At 31.9% G+C, this 16,042-nt stretch overlaps 1 protein-coding gene across 2 annotated transcripts; it reads left to right on the forward strand.

Moving 5' to 3' along the window:
* The first annotated feature begins 10,951 nt into the window (after positions 1-10,951).
* On the forward strand, positions 10,952-15,771 carry LOC109341204 (sugar carrier protein C-like). Of its 2 annotated transcripts, XM_019579056.1 has the most exons (5): positions 10,952-11,171; positions 11,271-11,593; positions 13,928-14,557; positions 15,091-15,579; positions 15,625-15,771. In XM_019579056.1, the coding sequence occupies exons 1-4, from the start codon at positions 11,036-11,038 to the stop codon at positions 15,559-15,561; spliced, it is 1,560 nt and encodes a 519-aa protein (XP_019434601.1). In that variant the 5' UTR covers positions 10,952-11,035; the 3' UTR covers positions 15,562-15,579; positions 15,625-15,771. The 2 variants fall into 2 exon arrangements, with proteins under 2 accessions (XP_019434601.1, XP_019434600.1); XM_019579055.1 differs by having other exon boundaries at positions 15,091-15,771.
* The last annotated feature ends 271 nt before the right edge of the window (positions 15,772-16,042 follow it).

Raw genomic sequence — 16,042 nt, forward strand, 5'->3', positions numbered from 1 at the left:
GTCCGGGTCAAAGGGTGTTCCCCGATAGTCAGCCACATATCAACATATCCCGGGGGGTGATTCCTTGTCTAGTGAAACCGACAAGTTGTCCATCATATGGCAACATGTCTTTGTCATTGAGTTCCATTTTTGTAAACATGTCTTGAAACATGACTTCCGCCGAATTGCCTTAGTCAACAAATAAACGTCCCATCTTTTTATTATTCATTTTGGTTGTGATGACGAGGGGATTGTCATGATCATGTACGATGCCTTCATAATCAAGGTCGTCGAAAGAGATCGGGGGTGCTGCTTGGTGGCCCTGATATTGGCGGGATTTTCGGACAATTGATTGCAGTTTCTCCCGGACATATCTTTTCTGAGCTGACCTGGATATAGCACTGGCAACGAATCCACCGGAGATGCTGCAGATGTCCACTGAGCTCCATTATCGCCTATTATTGGAGTGATATTGGTCTCTCTGGTCTCTATTCGGAGGAGGTTCCTAGTGATGGTTTGGGGGGGCGTCTTCGATGAGGACTAGATCGACACATAGGTGGCGATCGTTCTTGGCGGGCCCGAGCTATAAATGTTTTGAGATAAATGCTTGGATCAGGTCTTCGATAATGTCCCTCAGGTGGGTACACTCTTCTGTTACATGGCCAAAGAAGGTGTGGAAGTCACAATATTTGGAGCGATCTTGGGTCCCTAATCTCCTACTTGGATTAGGTTTAGGGAGCTGAACTAAGTGGGCGGCTATAACTTCTTGCAAAATTTTAGTCCGTCTAGCATTGAGGGGGTGTAAGAGGAGCATTTGGGTTTTTTCGGTTGTCGAGGTGGATCATCTCGAGGGTGTTCGTGTATTTTTGGGCATTTGGTTTCTCGTGAGGAGAATTGGTATTCTCTATGGTCGGTGGGTGGGCAGTTAGGATGGGTTTCTTCTAGATTGATGAATTGTTGAGCCTTAGATTAGAGTACTTCCATTGTGAGGTTTGAATATTTGGCCAATTCTTGCCTGAAGAGGCCATCCTGCAAGCCTGTCACTAAGATAAGTACCGCCACCTCCGGGCTCAGAGTGAGAACCTTCATGGCCGACAAGTTGAATCTGTCTAGGTAAGCTCGGAGGGGTTCATGTGACTTCTGCCATATACCGGACAAGGTTTAGGAAGAGCGAGGCTGCTATTGGCTTGTTGTGAAGCGGGTGTTGAATCTGTTGGCAAAAGTGGCCCATTGGTTGATGTTGTTTGGTGCGAGTCGGGTAAACCACTGCAGGGCAGCCCGTTTCAGAGTAAAGGTGAAATGTTCGACACATGATGGGATCGGTGGCCCATGGAAAAGTATTGAGGCTTCAAAGGCATCCAGATGAACCTGTGGGTCACTTGTTCCATCATATTGTTCGATGTTGCTTGGTCTGGTAAGATGTTTTGGGAGTGGTGAGGACATAATGGTTTTGGTGAAAGGATGTTTTGCTCGTGAGGAGTTGTGGTCGTGTTTGGGGGTGAGTTATTTGAGTGGTTTTCGTGTGTGGGGGGACTACTAGCCTTGAGGCTTCAGTGGATTCAGCAGAGTGCTCATCGGTAACTGGCCGTGAAGGTCCATTACTGGGTTTTGGTCGATGTTGGCGCAGCTCGGCTAGTAGTTGGGCCTGTTGCTGGATAATTTGACCTTGGGTTTGTATCATGTGGAGGAGTTGTTGGGTAGTGGGTGCTTCTGGGATGGTGTTCAGGGGATGACTTTGGCTAGCCTGGTGAGATGGATGCACTAGTACTGGAGGTTCAATTGAAGGGGTATCGTGATTCGGGTTGAGTGGTTGTACATGGCTAAGTGGTTGATCTTAGTTACGGGTGGTCACCATGTTGTAGATAAGCCACAGATGGCGCCAATATTCTTTAATGTTGGTTTTAGACGATCGGGAATGGATGATGGATGGTCAGGAACGTGTGGGAAAGCATGAGACTTGGTCGGATGATCGTCTGGATCCGCTAGGGGAGGTACCTGAAAAGGTTCTCCAACGATCAAGTTAGTAATGTATTCTAGAGAGAGAATGGGAGTAAATAAGAGAGGTTAGAGCAATAAGTGTATTAATGAATGAGTGAATGAGAATTAATTATACTACATGTGTGGTCTCCTATTTATAGAGCATAGTGAATGCTGAGTTGGCATCTAGCCATTGGCCAGCATCTAACGGACATAAGGAACGTACTCAGATCGTCCTTTCTTGTCCTATGAATCTGCTCTGGCCGAATTGTCGGAGACAGGCGGAATGTGCAAGCGGCATGGCGGTGATCTGTTATCTAACATTGACGGCGGGTCAGCGGCACATTAAATGGTGGGTCAGATGCACATTAAATGGTGGGTCAGTGGCGCATTAAATGCTACGCCATGAACATTAAATATTATGTCAGAAACATTTAATGCTATGTCGGGAGCTCTTATAATTTCTACCACGGGGGAACCTACTTAAGGCGGGCATGGGAGGTTATGCGGGACAATGGACGTTATGCTCGGGACCCGTAATCAATTACCCGGTTATAACCGGGATGGAACAATGCTTTTTACTCCACATGAAACGACCCTTGTAACAATAAGGATTTTGATGTTTGTTGTCTTTAACACTATTGAGGGAAATATTTAGGAGAGTTTTTGACAAAGATTATATGTTCTCAAGGGGACAGAGTTCACTCCTGAACCAATTAGAATATTATTTTTTTTATTTTTAAAATTTTTTTTATTCATATTACAATATGTGATTTGGCCATGACAAGGAATGAGACACATTTGAGAACATATGATTCATGTCTCCTTGAAGGTATTTCATTCTCTGTCTCATACCAATCAGATATTGCGCCACATAAATAAAAAGAAAACTTTTAAAAATAATAAGTAACATTTTTATATTACATGTTAAAATCTAATTAGTTTGAGACTATGAATTAAACACAATCGAAGACATGTGATTTTTGTCCCTTTGTGGAAGGGCATGTATGCATGTTTGATGGAGTATGCTTTACTAAACATATCTTTCATTATTTCCGTTAAAACATCATCTTGAATACCATCCATGAAGTCCCAACATTGAAAACCCTCAGTTCATGCTATTCACATTCCATTTGGGTCTAATTTAACTTTTGTCACGGAGAAGGAGACAAGTGACAAGGCACTTTAGAGGTAAATATAGTGACTACCTTTTTGTGAGTTCTATGCTAAACACCCGTGATTCTAATTAAGCTCATCTTAGTTCACATGCAACTGGGACTCGTTAATAAAAAGGAAGGGGTTGAATCATTGAAACAAAGTGGAAAAAGAAGATAGTAAAGAAGAAAGATAAAGATAAAAGATGTTGCAAGGGAATAAAAGAAAAAGGTTACAAAACAAAGAAAGCTCAAAGAGAAGTTTGGGTTAAAGAAGGGCATAACAATAAAGAGAAGAGTAAATTACTCTCACACCCCCTGAGTTTTAGTGAAATTACACAAACCACCCCTCACTTTTCTAAACTTACACAAACCTTCTCTGGTTTTGTACTTTCATTACACTGACCACCCCTGTATAAGAAATAAGTGTAATCTTTTAAACAAAAAATGTGATAAATGCAATTAAGTTAAACAAAACATGATATATTGTGTAGACAAGTCTAAATAATATACAAATCAATGTATCTTTATTATTTTTTTTGTTAAAAAATGCATCAACAATTATAAAGAAATATTGTTTAAATCACTCTTACATTGATTTGTATATTATTTAGACTTGTCTACACAATATATCATGTTTTGTTTAACTTAATTGCATTTATCACATTTTTTGTTTAAAAAATTACACGTGGTCAGTATAATGAAAGTATAAAACTAGGGGAAGTTTGTGTAAGTTTAGAAAAGTGAGGGGTGGTTTGTATAATTTCACTAAAACTCAGGGGTATCAGTGTAATTTACTCTAAAGAAAATGATACAATCCTAACCCCCTTAATCGTTGTCTTGAGTTTGACTATTTGAGTCTTATGTATGGGGAAAAATCTAACTTAGGATATGTTTGCGAGTTGGTTATTAGAGGAAAATAAAAAAAATTCAAAGTCAAATGATCTTTTAAACCCTACATTTATTTTCTCTCTAGAAACCAACTCGTAAAGAAACCATTTTAAAACTATCACGACCATGTTATACTGGTTTCCCAACTTCAACAAACTTGCATTATATGAAAGCATACGCGTGTTTTAAAAAGAGTAGGAAGAATAACCTACCAAACAGAGTTCCGTGAAGAATTTTTCGCCCTTTTGGGTCTCTTTCCTACATTGACTCCTTTTTCTTTAAGTCAACTTTGTTTTTAGATATTTTTGGGATGCTTCTAAAGATAATTTCTTCTTTTAGAGATATTCTAACTTCTTTTCATTTTTGTTTAAGCATTTTCGCCCTCATCATGCATATCCAAGAGCTCAATTCAAGTGTCTCTTAACCTTTTAAACTGGGCACATCTATCAAATTAACATGCATATAATCTATAAAACATCCCAGAATATATGTATTTGTTTATTTATGGTTCGAGTTATATCGATATGATTCAGAGTATGTTTAGTGACAATTTATAGTTAACCAACTCAGGATAAATTCAGAGTAACTAGCTTTTCGAACTAACTAGGATTAACAACTTCGAATTAACTAGCCGTTTAGACTCAACGCATATAATTGAAGAGATTAAAAATGTTGAAGCATAGGTTATATAACTAAATTATAATTTTAAATTACATCAAGCAAGGTGATTCGTTTATCAATTCCACATCCAAGCCCTTTTGTCGGTGATAATTTCTAACTACGTAGTAAACCCAACATCGAATAAAATACATAAAGTCTCTCTGCTTTGTCTTCCTACATATTATATTATATTATATTATATTATATATATATATATATATCCACTCTCCGGCGTCAAGACAACTACTAGCGGAAAACCATCTACAGAAAAAGATTTATATAATAACAGTGTACTTACATCATTCATATTTAATAATTATTATATTAAAGTTTTAAATATAATAAATACAAATCAATTGTTAATGATATAAGAGATTATATTATATACATCTCACAATGTGCACCATAAATTTTGAAAAAAAAAGTGAATATATATTTTGGTTCTTCAATTTTTTATGTATCAATTTGATCATTAAAAAATAAAATTTCAACCTAATACTCGATATTATGAATGTAAGTCAAAGTAATTCCTATAAGGGTTATAAAAATACTAAAAAACTAATTTATTTGATATTTTTGAACTATTTTAGGTTTTCCAATTCTTCAAGACCAAATTGCTACGGGTGGAAAAAAAATTACCGATTTACATTATCTTGTTGGATTATTTTATATCATTCTGGATATGCAACTTGATAATCAACTTGTAACTTACATCATGAATATGTGTAGGAATGTTAAATTTGCTTATGTGAAAAATAAATTGCGTAATTTAATGAGATATGCATGATTAAATCTTTTCTAATGATTTATATTAAGTGACAATGTTCAAAATATTGAGAATATCTTGTCAATTAATAATTTTAAAATATGAAGTCATATAGAGATTAATTATGAAATATATATATAATTTATTTGGTTAGACATATTTGAATTGTGATTTTAACATTAATATTTTCCTATTTTATATGTGATGATAGTTATTGTCTCCGTCTCTGGGTCTTAGATCACCATTAATGATATGTTAGATATGTATAAATCTTTTTATTTATAATATTCATCATTCATTTTTATAATCATTATATTAATTTCAAAATATAAATAATATAAATGAATGATAAATGAAATATTGGTTGTAAATAAATATTATCATCAAAAGTGTACACACTATTTATCTAATTTGCAAAACGAAAATAACGTTAAATATGAAATATCCTAATAATTATTGTGATGCCAAATTTTGCACTATCAAATTGTAAGTGTACAAAATCAGTGTTGAGTAATTCCTTTAATCAAATCAAAAGTTTCACTATTGGACAATTAAAAATTGAAATATGGTAGCGTAAAAAATACAAAAAAAAAATTATTTGTGTTACATTAAATCAAATAAATGATAAAGAATAAGAGGGAAAAATATAATATGGATAATTTTTTAATGAAGTTTCATAAATTGTACATGCGTTACCGATATTATTAAAATAAATACAAATTATAATAAAGAATTTGAGTGTAATATCTAACTTTGTCACTATTTTTACACAAGATAATGTGAAACTTCTCACAAATTATAAGTGTGAACACAAAGGCACACTAAAATGGAATACATTATATTAAAAAAGCTAAAATAAAAAACTTAAATTTCATTGAAATCGAAAGGGCATCCTTACCATCAAAAGGAGAGTATTACATGTTGCAATGGAGTATCTCCTTGTATAAGGAGATAAGTTATCTTCTCCTGACATATTGTCAGCTAACTATATCTCTTTTCAGTCGTTGGCGTGTTTTCCACGATTTCAGTAAATATGCAGTGAACAAATTGGACTCTCTAGCCGAAAATAATTATACCACTGTATTTCTAATTAATTAAACTCTTTTTAAATAATATAACAATATTATTTTATGTTTTTATAATTTTTTAATTAGATAGTATTACAAATAGAACATTGAGAAAGATATCTCTATTCCACAAATAGAACTACAACTACAACCCACCTCTTTTGTCATCTACTAGTAGGCATCATTATCAGGGTTTTGACTACCAAACATGTCCCAAGACTTTTAAAAATAAAAACATAAATGACTCTCCTACTTTGAATAAGTGTTTACTATGTCTTTGGAATTATGTAAGTATAAACAAGAATTAATAAAATTTATATAAATGCTATTTAATAAAAAATAAGTGTAAATCCAATATAAAAACAAGTTAACTCATGTTGCATTCATTAAGGATAAGTGGTTAAAGTATCCTAATATTTTTATCCGGTAAAAACATCTCATGACAAAGAAATATTTAAATTAGTGTAATATCCATGTTTGGCATGGTAAAGATTTACACAATCGTATATTATTCACTATTAATTTATAAATGATGATTAAAAGTAAATGATAGATGATGAATTAATATTATACAAAATTTTACACTATTAATACATACATATTTTTCTCTATTTAAATTGTACTATTATCTTAAATACTAATAACTATTTATACCATGATTTTGAAAATAAATGTAAACGAGAATTGATAGAATTTATACAAATGTAATCAAATTATTGATTTCAAATAATTAGACAGTGCATTTATTAATTATCCCATAAACCTTTATACATGATAGGGATATGTGACATTAAATTTTTTTAATGGTACATACTTTAAATTATTTTTAATAAAAAAAACTTAAACCATTAAATTAATTTGAGTCTCACATTTTATTTTAGTGTCATAATTAGATTTTTATCTACTCTCCTTGTTAGTAAAATATCGGAGCACTTAATAATGATTTTGTCCGGTGGACATCAAAAGTTTTCCCTTAAGCTTTTATGAAATAAATTTTGACATGCACGCATAAAAAAAAGAAGACAACAAATGGAGCAAAAATATTAAAACTCTTGAAGAATTTTATAGATAAGTCAAGAAAGTTTCCTCTATTTTTTTTGGTAGAAAAAGTTATTCTCTATTTAAGAAAGAATGGAATGAGAAAAGATACTGGTACTAACAGTGTAAATATTTTTTATATTATTATTATATTATTCATCATTTATATTTAATTATTATTTACTTTGAAATAAAAAATAATACAAATAAATAGTAAATGATTAATAACTATATATAAATCTATATACTTTATACTGACAATATATATTACACTCAAATAAAATTACTACTTCATTCATTATCTAATTATATCCCAAAGGTCATGAGTCACGATAGAAATGGACTATTTATTTCCTAATGTGACTGAATGGACAAATCATAATTATCTAATTACAATTGTTATTATTCCAGATATAACGGGTCAGTAACCACATCTTTTTAACAAATAGAATATAAAAATATTAATTTAATACACCCACCAATCACCCAATTCAAATCCTAATATCTGAGTATTATTTCATTATGTGACGTGTGAATCCCATATTCCCATACTTGTGTAAATTACAAAAAACGGAAGACCACTCCAGATTGGATCGGGAAGAGAAATATGGAAAAGGAAATAAAAAAGTGGAAACTAGTTAACTGCACTTCTACTACCAACACATAATATTGTGATATATGACCTTAAAAAAATATAATGATATAGATTTTAAATTACTTTAAATAAAAATATTTTAAATAATAAAATTAATTTAGCCTCATAATTTAATATTGGAGTCTTTAGTATGAGTATATATCTAATATCTTACAATTTGTACCATCATGTACCATAAGTTATAAAGGGTTGGAAATATAGTTAATTATAATTTTTAACTTAAATATATTGATAATACATATAATGATACAAGTTGTGGAACAACATATATACTCTCATTTACTATGAGAATCTCAATCCAAAAATTGTATCTCATCACCATTCAATCCCTATTATAGGTGGGCTTACTTTTCTACACAGGGTCATCCAACGGTAGCCATCTAAATATACGTGAAAACAAAGTGACAAATATATAAGTATAGAACCAGAGCAAGAGTGCAAAATAATAATAATTACCGCTAAGATAAGTATTTATTGTTTCTTTATAATTGGCACTTGATCCTCTTTTTTGTTAAACAATGTATCCACCCTTATGGTAAAACAATTAGTGTCCTAGGATATGCAGCTAGCAGCTGCTTTAATTTATTACTTTTAAGTCTCCAACTCATAATATAATATTTCCACTTTAAATGAATTTTTATTATAACCTCACAGAGAATTTTGATTATTATGCATTAAGGTTACGTCATATGTGACTATTTAAAAATATTATAGATATTAATTGTCTACACTCAGTTATTTATATAAGATTTAATCATTAAGACTCACTCTTACTGTTTTTCTTAAAACACAAAAGAAAAGGACTCACTCTTATTGTTTTTCTTAAAACACAAAAGAAAAGGACTCATTCTTACAATAGTTCTCTTATTATATTTTGGGATTTTAATTTAAATATATTATTATAAGAAGTCTTATATTGTTAAAATTAGATTGGAATAAAGAGACTAAGTTGAAGTTCCATGTGTTTATCTCTCTATTCTCTTATCTATTTATTGTAGATGATTCTAAATGCATGCATCAAATTCATATTGAAGAAGATTAATGGAACTCATAACTATTAAATTGTGGCAAATGATATCAAAGATTTGTTTATTGGACAAGATCTATCAAAAATACTATATGAGAATAAATCAAATGAATTAAAGGAAACACGGTGGAGACTGTAACTGTTTGGTTCCATAACACATATATCCAGGTATTGGATTGGTACTCAAGTGAAGATATGGACCCAAGTAGAACATCAAACTCTCAAACATGTGTTCATAATATTTCTATAGTTGACATAGGGGGATCTCATTTGAGATGAAAAGTGATGTATCTTTATGGTGTTTCTGTAGCATCATGGAGAGTGATCATAATCGCTAGGAAATCCATAATAGCGCATGTGTACTAGTTAACATTGAAACAAAGTGTAACATGTATACTCACCTTCATAAATAAGGTAGCACAAAAACTAGTAGACATACATAATATGACACAAAAACTGACTTGGATGTAAGGATATTATAGTGTTATTGGTTGACATTGATATAAGGTATATGTGATTGGTATACTATTTAAAGTGGAGTATATAGTTCTTTGAACAATTACTATTAGTATAAACAATATGATGACATTTGTTAAAGTTTTTAAATGAATTTTCATGGTTAGTTGAGTATTGAATAATGATTGTTGATAAACTATGGTGTAAATGTTGTATAACGTAGAGTGACTTCATAACAATAGAGATCTTGGCAATACTTTGTTAGATGGTGTTACGAATATTGAAAAACTATATGATAAGTTTGAGAAGATAGACTTTTGGTAATATCGTCAAGAATACTTGAAGAGACTTATAATGAAGGAAGAACAAGCTCTCACACAAAGAAAATCCCATAGAGCTAGGAGCTCATAAAGAGAGTTGGTCATAAAGAAAGGTAAGACATCATATTTACTAAGGTGAAAATTATTACACAGATTTCCTAGAAGCGAAATATTCACTAAGGCGAAGAACATAAATTTCCCAGATAGCAAGATATTTCAATAAAATGAGTACTATTGAGATTTTTTGAAATATAATATTATAAGAAATTACACATTTCTTAATATTGGATTGAAAAGGAAAACCAAAACTATATATTAAAATCAAGTTTATTATTATATATTGTCCAAATTAGAAAAAAACTAATAAGCATTAAGCCCAAGGTGGTAGGTTATATATATATATATATTTATATTTTGTATACTCTTGTTTGTTAACATATTGATAGGAGACACAATTGGTCAAAACATTTCTAAAAAAAATATAACTAGTCAAAATTCATTAATAAATTATTTTATTATCTAGAAAAAATGTCTAAATTGTGGTTACATGATCACTTGAGAATGACTAAGTACAAGTGACTTTTTTTTTTGGGGGAATCAATTTAATTTTTTTAAAAATTAGGAAGTGAAAGAAAAGTTTAATATTTATATATTATTAATATATATATTTTGCAACTGATAATATATAAAATTCTTAAACTCTTACATGGGTAGTAGATACTCAAAAAAGCCCAAAATAATTGATTCTGCATTAAATATGATAAAAGCCTAATTTAATTTGAATATTAATAACTTCGTTAAAAAATATATACATCTTTACTATTATTTTTTATTTTGACAAACTTCAAACATATATATCTTATAATAGCATCATTGACAAGTCAACAGTTTGATGAGAAGTAAACTATCTGTTTAAAGAAATCTTCCTTCACAGCCTTCTATATATTATCAACACTAGCCAGTAACCAGTCCCATTCAAAAAAAACCCCACCTTCTTTTTCTTCTATTTTTTTTCTATCCCTTCCTTTGTTTTCATATTCAAAAAATGCCTGGTGTTGGAGGAATAGGTGTTGGAAGTGGTAGCAAGGAGTACCCTGGAAACCTCACTCCCTTTGTAACCATAACATGTATTGTTGCTGCCATGGGTGGCTTGATCTTCGGTTACGATATCGGAATTTCTGGTATATAACACACACACACTTGATTCTGAACAAAAAGTTCTGAAGTGATTTTTAACGTTGCGTGTTTTAATGTTTCTGACTGGTTTTGTTTTTTGTTAGGTGGGGTGACGTCAATGGATCCGTTTTTGAAGAAGTTTTTTCCGTCGGTGTATCGGAAGAAAAAGGGGGAAGAAACGACGAACAAGTATTGTCAATACGACAGCGAAACACTGACGATATTCACGTCGTCGCTATACCTGGCGGCGCTGTTGTCGTCGGTGGTGGCGTCTACAGTGACGCGTAAGTTTGGGCGGAAACTGTCCATGCTTTTCGGAGGGTTGCTTTTCCTTGTCGGTGCCCTCATAAATGGGTTTGCACAGAGGATTTGGATGTTGATCGTGGGTCGGATCTTGCTCGGGTTTGGTATCGGGTTCGCCAATCAGGTATAACAATCTCTTTCACACTTTCTTAAACCATTTTCTCCAGTGGAGAATGATAAAGGGTCATAATAGAGGTGACACTCCCTTTTTTTTGGTAATACCCCTTGCGAAAAGGTAAGACACTAATCTCAGTTTAGTGGCTACCCTCCAAAATGAATCCCTTTCTGGAATTGAATTTTTAATAATTTTATATTCTAGAGGTCTAATAAGTTTTTATACCATAAAATCAACTTTATTTATTGATATAACATAAAGTAGAAACTTTCAATAATTCATATATTTATTGTCTTGTTTCAAAAAAAATATTTTTAGTTTATTTTAAAACAGAACATTGGATGGAAAACATTCTAATCTATAAGCATATAGATCATTCATTCCTTGTTGGAGCCGATCAAAAGTTTACATTTTGATTTTTAAATTTTCTTTTATTTATTTGGCAATATATCATTAGCTCGAGACAAAAAAATGAGACAACATTGAAAACAAAAAACCCCTTCCCAATCCATAATTAGGTGCATCTTAATGTTACTTTAGTAATTATTGTCTAAATTTTACTTCCATTCCCAATTTTTAAATCAAAACTCAATCATTTGTGAGTTCATCACTTTCTTAAAGTTAGGATGCCCATGTTGAAGAGCTTTAAGTTTTCATTCCTATTTTAATTTTATAAAAACTTTAAATAAAAGTAAATTAAAAATAAAAAAGAAAGCAAATAAGCTGAGATCATTTTTTTTGGGAATGAGAAATAAATTAAGATCTTTTGTAAATAAAACGGAAATTAAAGCAGATAGAACGCTCAAGCAGTCAACTTGTATTCTCCTTTTCACAATTTTTTTTACGTTTTTGTTTTATTGGATATAATAATAACACAAATTATTACATGTCTCCTATATTCTCTGACCTGTACCGCCTAGAAAACAAACACTCATATATTATCTCATATGCGTTTGATTCCTTTATTGTCGTTTTGTTCCTATTTTTTAATTGAAACATGAGATGAATTTTTTGACCTGAGATCTAATCATAAATTGAGTTTTTGTTGCTGACCACTTAAAATTCAAATAAAATATCAGATATTATATAATAAAAATCCTTATTTTAATTTTTTATCCTGGGATCTTCTTTTATAAGATCTCACAACGCGATCTGGGTATTAAAAGTATTTATATGAATCAAAATTACGTTAGCACAAAAGAGAAAGTAGTGACTATACTAATTAAACATCTTTCATTGGTTTAATTATCCTGACACTAGATACAAAGACTTTGGTGAAAAGTTACTGACACATGTTTATTTTATTTATTAAGCCCAATAGCCATGTGCCACACCTACTTTTGATTTATCTAATCTACTATGATTCAGCTACACTATGCTTCTTTGCTTTGTATCGTATTCCAGACTAATTAAAATATGTATCGTATTCCAGACTAATTAAAATATATCATTTAATTAAATAGAAAAATTACAAATGGAAAGTTATATTACATAGTATAATTTGATTGGATAAAGATAGAAAGAGATAAAAATTTTGGGACCGTTAATCTCTTTTCAAAATAATCTGCTTGTTCTTGTTTTGTTGCTATGAAAAGGAAGGAATCTTCATCCTTAATTTCTCTTCAAAGACTGGATGAAAGTGATGGTTGAACAATGGCTTAATTATTGGACACGTTTTCTTTGCATGTGACATCCTCCCTTCTCGTTCTCACCACCGTTTACTTTACGGTGTTGAATTCAATAATTGAATATATTAAATAAATCAAAAAGAGCATAGTAAACAGAAAAAGTTATGAGAATATATCATATGAATAAATTATAAATAATCATTCATAATTAATTATTATTTACTTTAATAACACACGGATTGAGTAAAAAATGTGTGAGATAAAAGTAACTCTTGCCATGTATAGCAAATAGTAACATTTTTTTAAATAAAAAAATTATAACAACTGGAGATGGTTATTTATTATTGTAATATGTATGTACTTTCTGTGTAAATATATATATATATTGTTAGATGATCAGATGATAATGTATCAAACTCATACAGTAATGCTTAATGTTAGTTATATAATGTATTTTTTTCCCTCTATTTATTATCATAAATTTCAACATTTATGTTAGTTATTTGATTTTACATTATTTGATTCTGATAGCTACTCTTCCTTATAAGGTGGACAATCATGCATCTTCTAAAAAGATTAGTTTTAGTTTTTACCTAAAAGAGTGAGAGATACTCTAGGTGGCACCCAAAAAAACATTATTGTAATTTACATGTTATTGATCTTTGTTACCTAAATTACTTGTTAACAATCTTTGTTAATTTTGTGTTTATTACAGTCTGTGCCACTATACCTCTCTGAGATGGCTCCATACAAATACAGAGGAGCTTTAAACATAGGCTTCCAAATGTCCATCACAAGTGGTATTCTTGTGGCCAATATATTGAACTATTTCTTTGCCAAAATCAAAGGTGGTTGGGGATGGAGGTTAAGTTTGGGTGGTGCAATGGTCCCTGCCCTTATAATCACAATTGGATCTTTAGTCCTTCCAGACACTCCGAATTCAATGATTGAACGCGGCGATCGCGATGCAGCCAAGGCGCAACTTCAGAGAGTGCGTGGAGTTGATGATGTTGATGAAGAGTTCAATGACCTTGTGGCAGCTAGTGAAGCCTCTATGCTAGTGGAGAACCCTTGGAGGAACTTGTTGCAAAGGAAATACAGACCTCACCTCACTATGGCCATATTGATTCCATTCTTCCAGCAATTTACTGGAATCAATGTGATTATGTTTTATGCACCTGTGCTTTTTAGCTCAATTGGGTTTAAGGATAATGCTTCTCTCATGTCAGCTGTGATCACTGGCGTTGTTAATGTTGTTGCTACTACAGTGTCAGTTTATGGAGTTGATAAATGGGGTAGGAGAGCCCTTTTCCTTGAGGGTGGAGCCCAGATGCTCATATGTCAGGTACCCTTTTCTTAACCTTCAATGTGATACTTAATTGGATGAATTATTCAATGAAGTACCTAATTTGGTAACTGCATTTGTTGAGACAGTTTACTATTGCTTACTGAATGATTTTAGGATCGAGATTTGTTGTACCAGATTCTGTCTCATATGGTGTCTCATGCCAATGAAAACATGTCAAAAAATTTATTACTAGTGTTGTGTTTGCTTCATTATCATTGGTCTAGGACACTGTATGGGACACGATCTGGGACAATAAACATATGTTCATGATTTTAAGCTTAGAAGTCAGGGACAATGATCTACTGTCCTAAAGTATGTCCAAACAAATGATAATGAAGGAAAAACTGAAAAAAATAATAAATATTTAATATTTTTAATTGACATGACATATTTTCATTAGTTTTGGACATATTTTGGGACAACAGAACATTATCTTGGAACAAGTCCTAAATATATGGTGACATTTAATTTTATCACATTTGAGTTGCATCCTATTAAATTGTTAACCCAATGTTTGTTGATGTGCACAGGCTGTAGTTGCAGCTGCTATTGGAGCCAAGTTTGGAATTGATGGAAATCCTGGTGATTTGCCAAAGTGGTATGCTGTAGTTGTAGTGCTATTCATCTGCATTTATGTAGCTGGGTTTGCTTGGTCATGGGGTCCCCTTGGGTGGTTGGTGCCTAGTGAGATCTTCCCCTTGGAGATTCGCTCTGCTGCGCAAAGTGTCAATGTCTCCGTAAACATGCTCTTCACGTTCCTTGTGGCGCAAGTCTTCCTGATCATGCTTTGCCACATGAAGTTTGGCTTGTTTATCTTCTTTGGTTTCTTTGTATTTGTGATGACATTGTTTATTTACTTCTTCTTGCCTGAAACTAAGGGCATTCCTATTGAAGAGATGGGAAGGGTATGGAAGGAACACCCGTATTGGTCAAGATTCGTTGAACATGAAGAATATGGCAATGGAGTTGAAATGGGAAAGGGAGCTACTAAGAATGTGTAATTAGTGCTGGTTTTAAGTTACTTTTATTCAGTGACTAGTTTTCATTTTGTTCCACGTATAACATATTATTTGTGTCAATGTCAAGGTTATATAATGTATTGATTTGGTCCCAAGAATTAGAGGGTTATTTTTATCCTGGTATCAGCAAACAGAATACAAGTTTAAAGGATCCTTTTCTAAAATATTGTATAGTTTATTATGTGTCTACTACATTTGAAATCTTGGTTTTCATTTCATAAATCGTTTACATAAATCTATGTTCACTACAAGACTTTATGGGTTACATCATACTAACTCTTCTACAGAGTAGACATCAAATTGTCTCTGTATTCAAAACTCTGTTTATGCAACATTTCTTAAAAAATGTGTAATGATAATATAGTATTGGCCTATTGGTAATGGAATCATTAACCCAGAAAAAGATTTTTTTGCTGCCAGTTTACATCAAACAAGGAAAATATGTAGTAAAATCTACTTTTTT

The sequence above is a fragment of the Lupinus angustifolius genome, unplaced genomic scaffold, assembly GCF_001865875.1.
Source record: "Lupinus angustifolius cultivar Tanjil unplaced genomic scaffold, LupAngTanjil_v1.0 Scaffold_401, whole genome shotgun sequence".
Taxonomy (NCBI): domain Eukaryota; kingdom Viridiplantae; phylum Streptophyta; class Magnoliopsida; order Fabales; family Fabaceae; genus Lupinus; species Lupinus angustifolius.

Excerpts from the sequence above, each read along its gene's own strand:
- LOC109341204 (XM_019579055.1), top strand. The coding sequence starts at position 11,036 with ATGCCTGGTGTTGGAGGAATAGGTGTTGGAAGTGGTAGCAAGGAGTAC. Across the intron at positions 11,172-11,270 it reads TTACGATATCGGAATTTCTG|GTGGGGTGACGTCAATGGAT; the intron begins GTATATAACACA and ends GTTTTTTGTTAG. Across the intron at positions 11,594-13,927 it reads GTATCGGGTTCGCCAATCAG|TCTGTGCCACTATACCTCTC; the intron begins GTATAACAATCT and ends TGTTTATTACAG.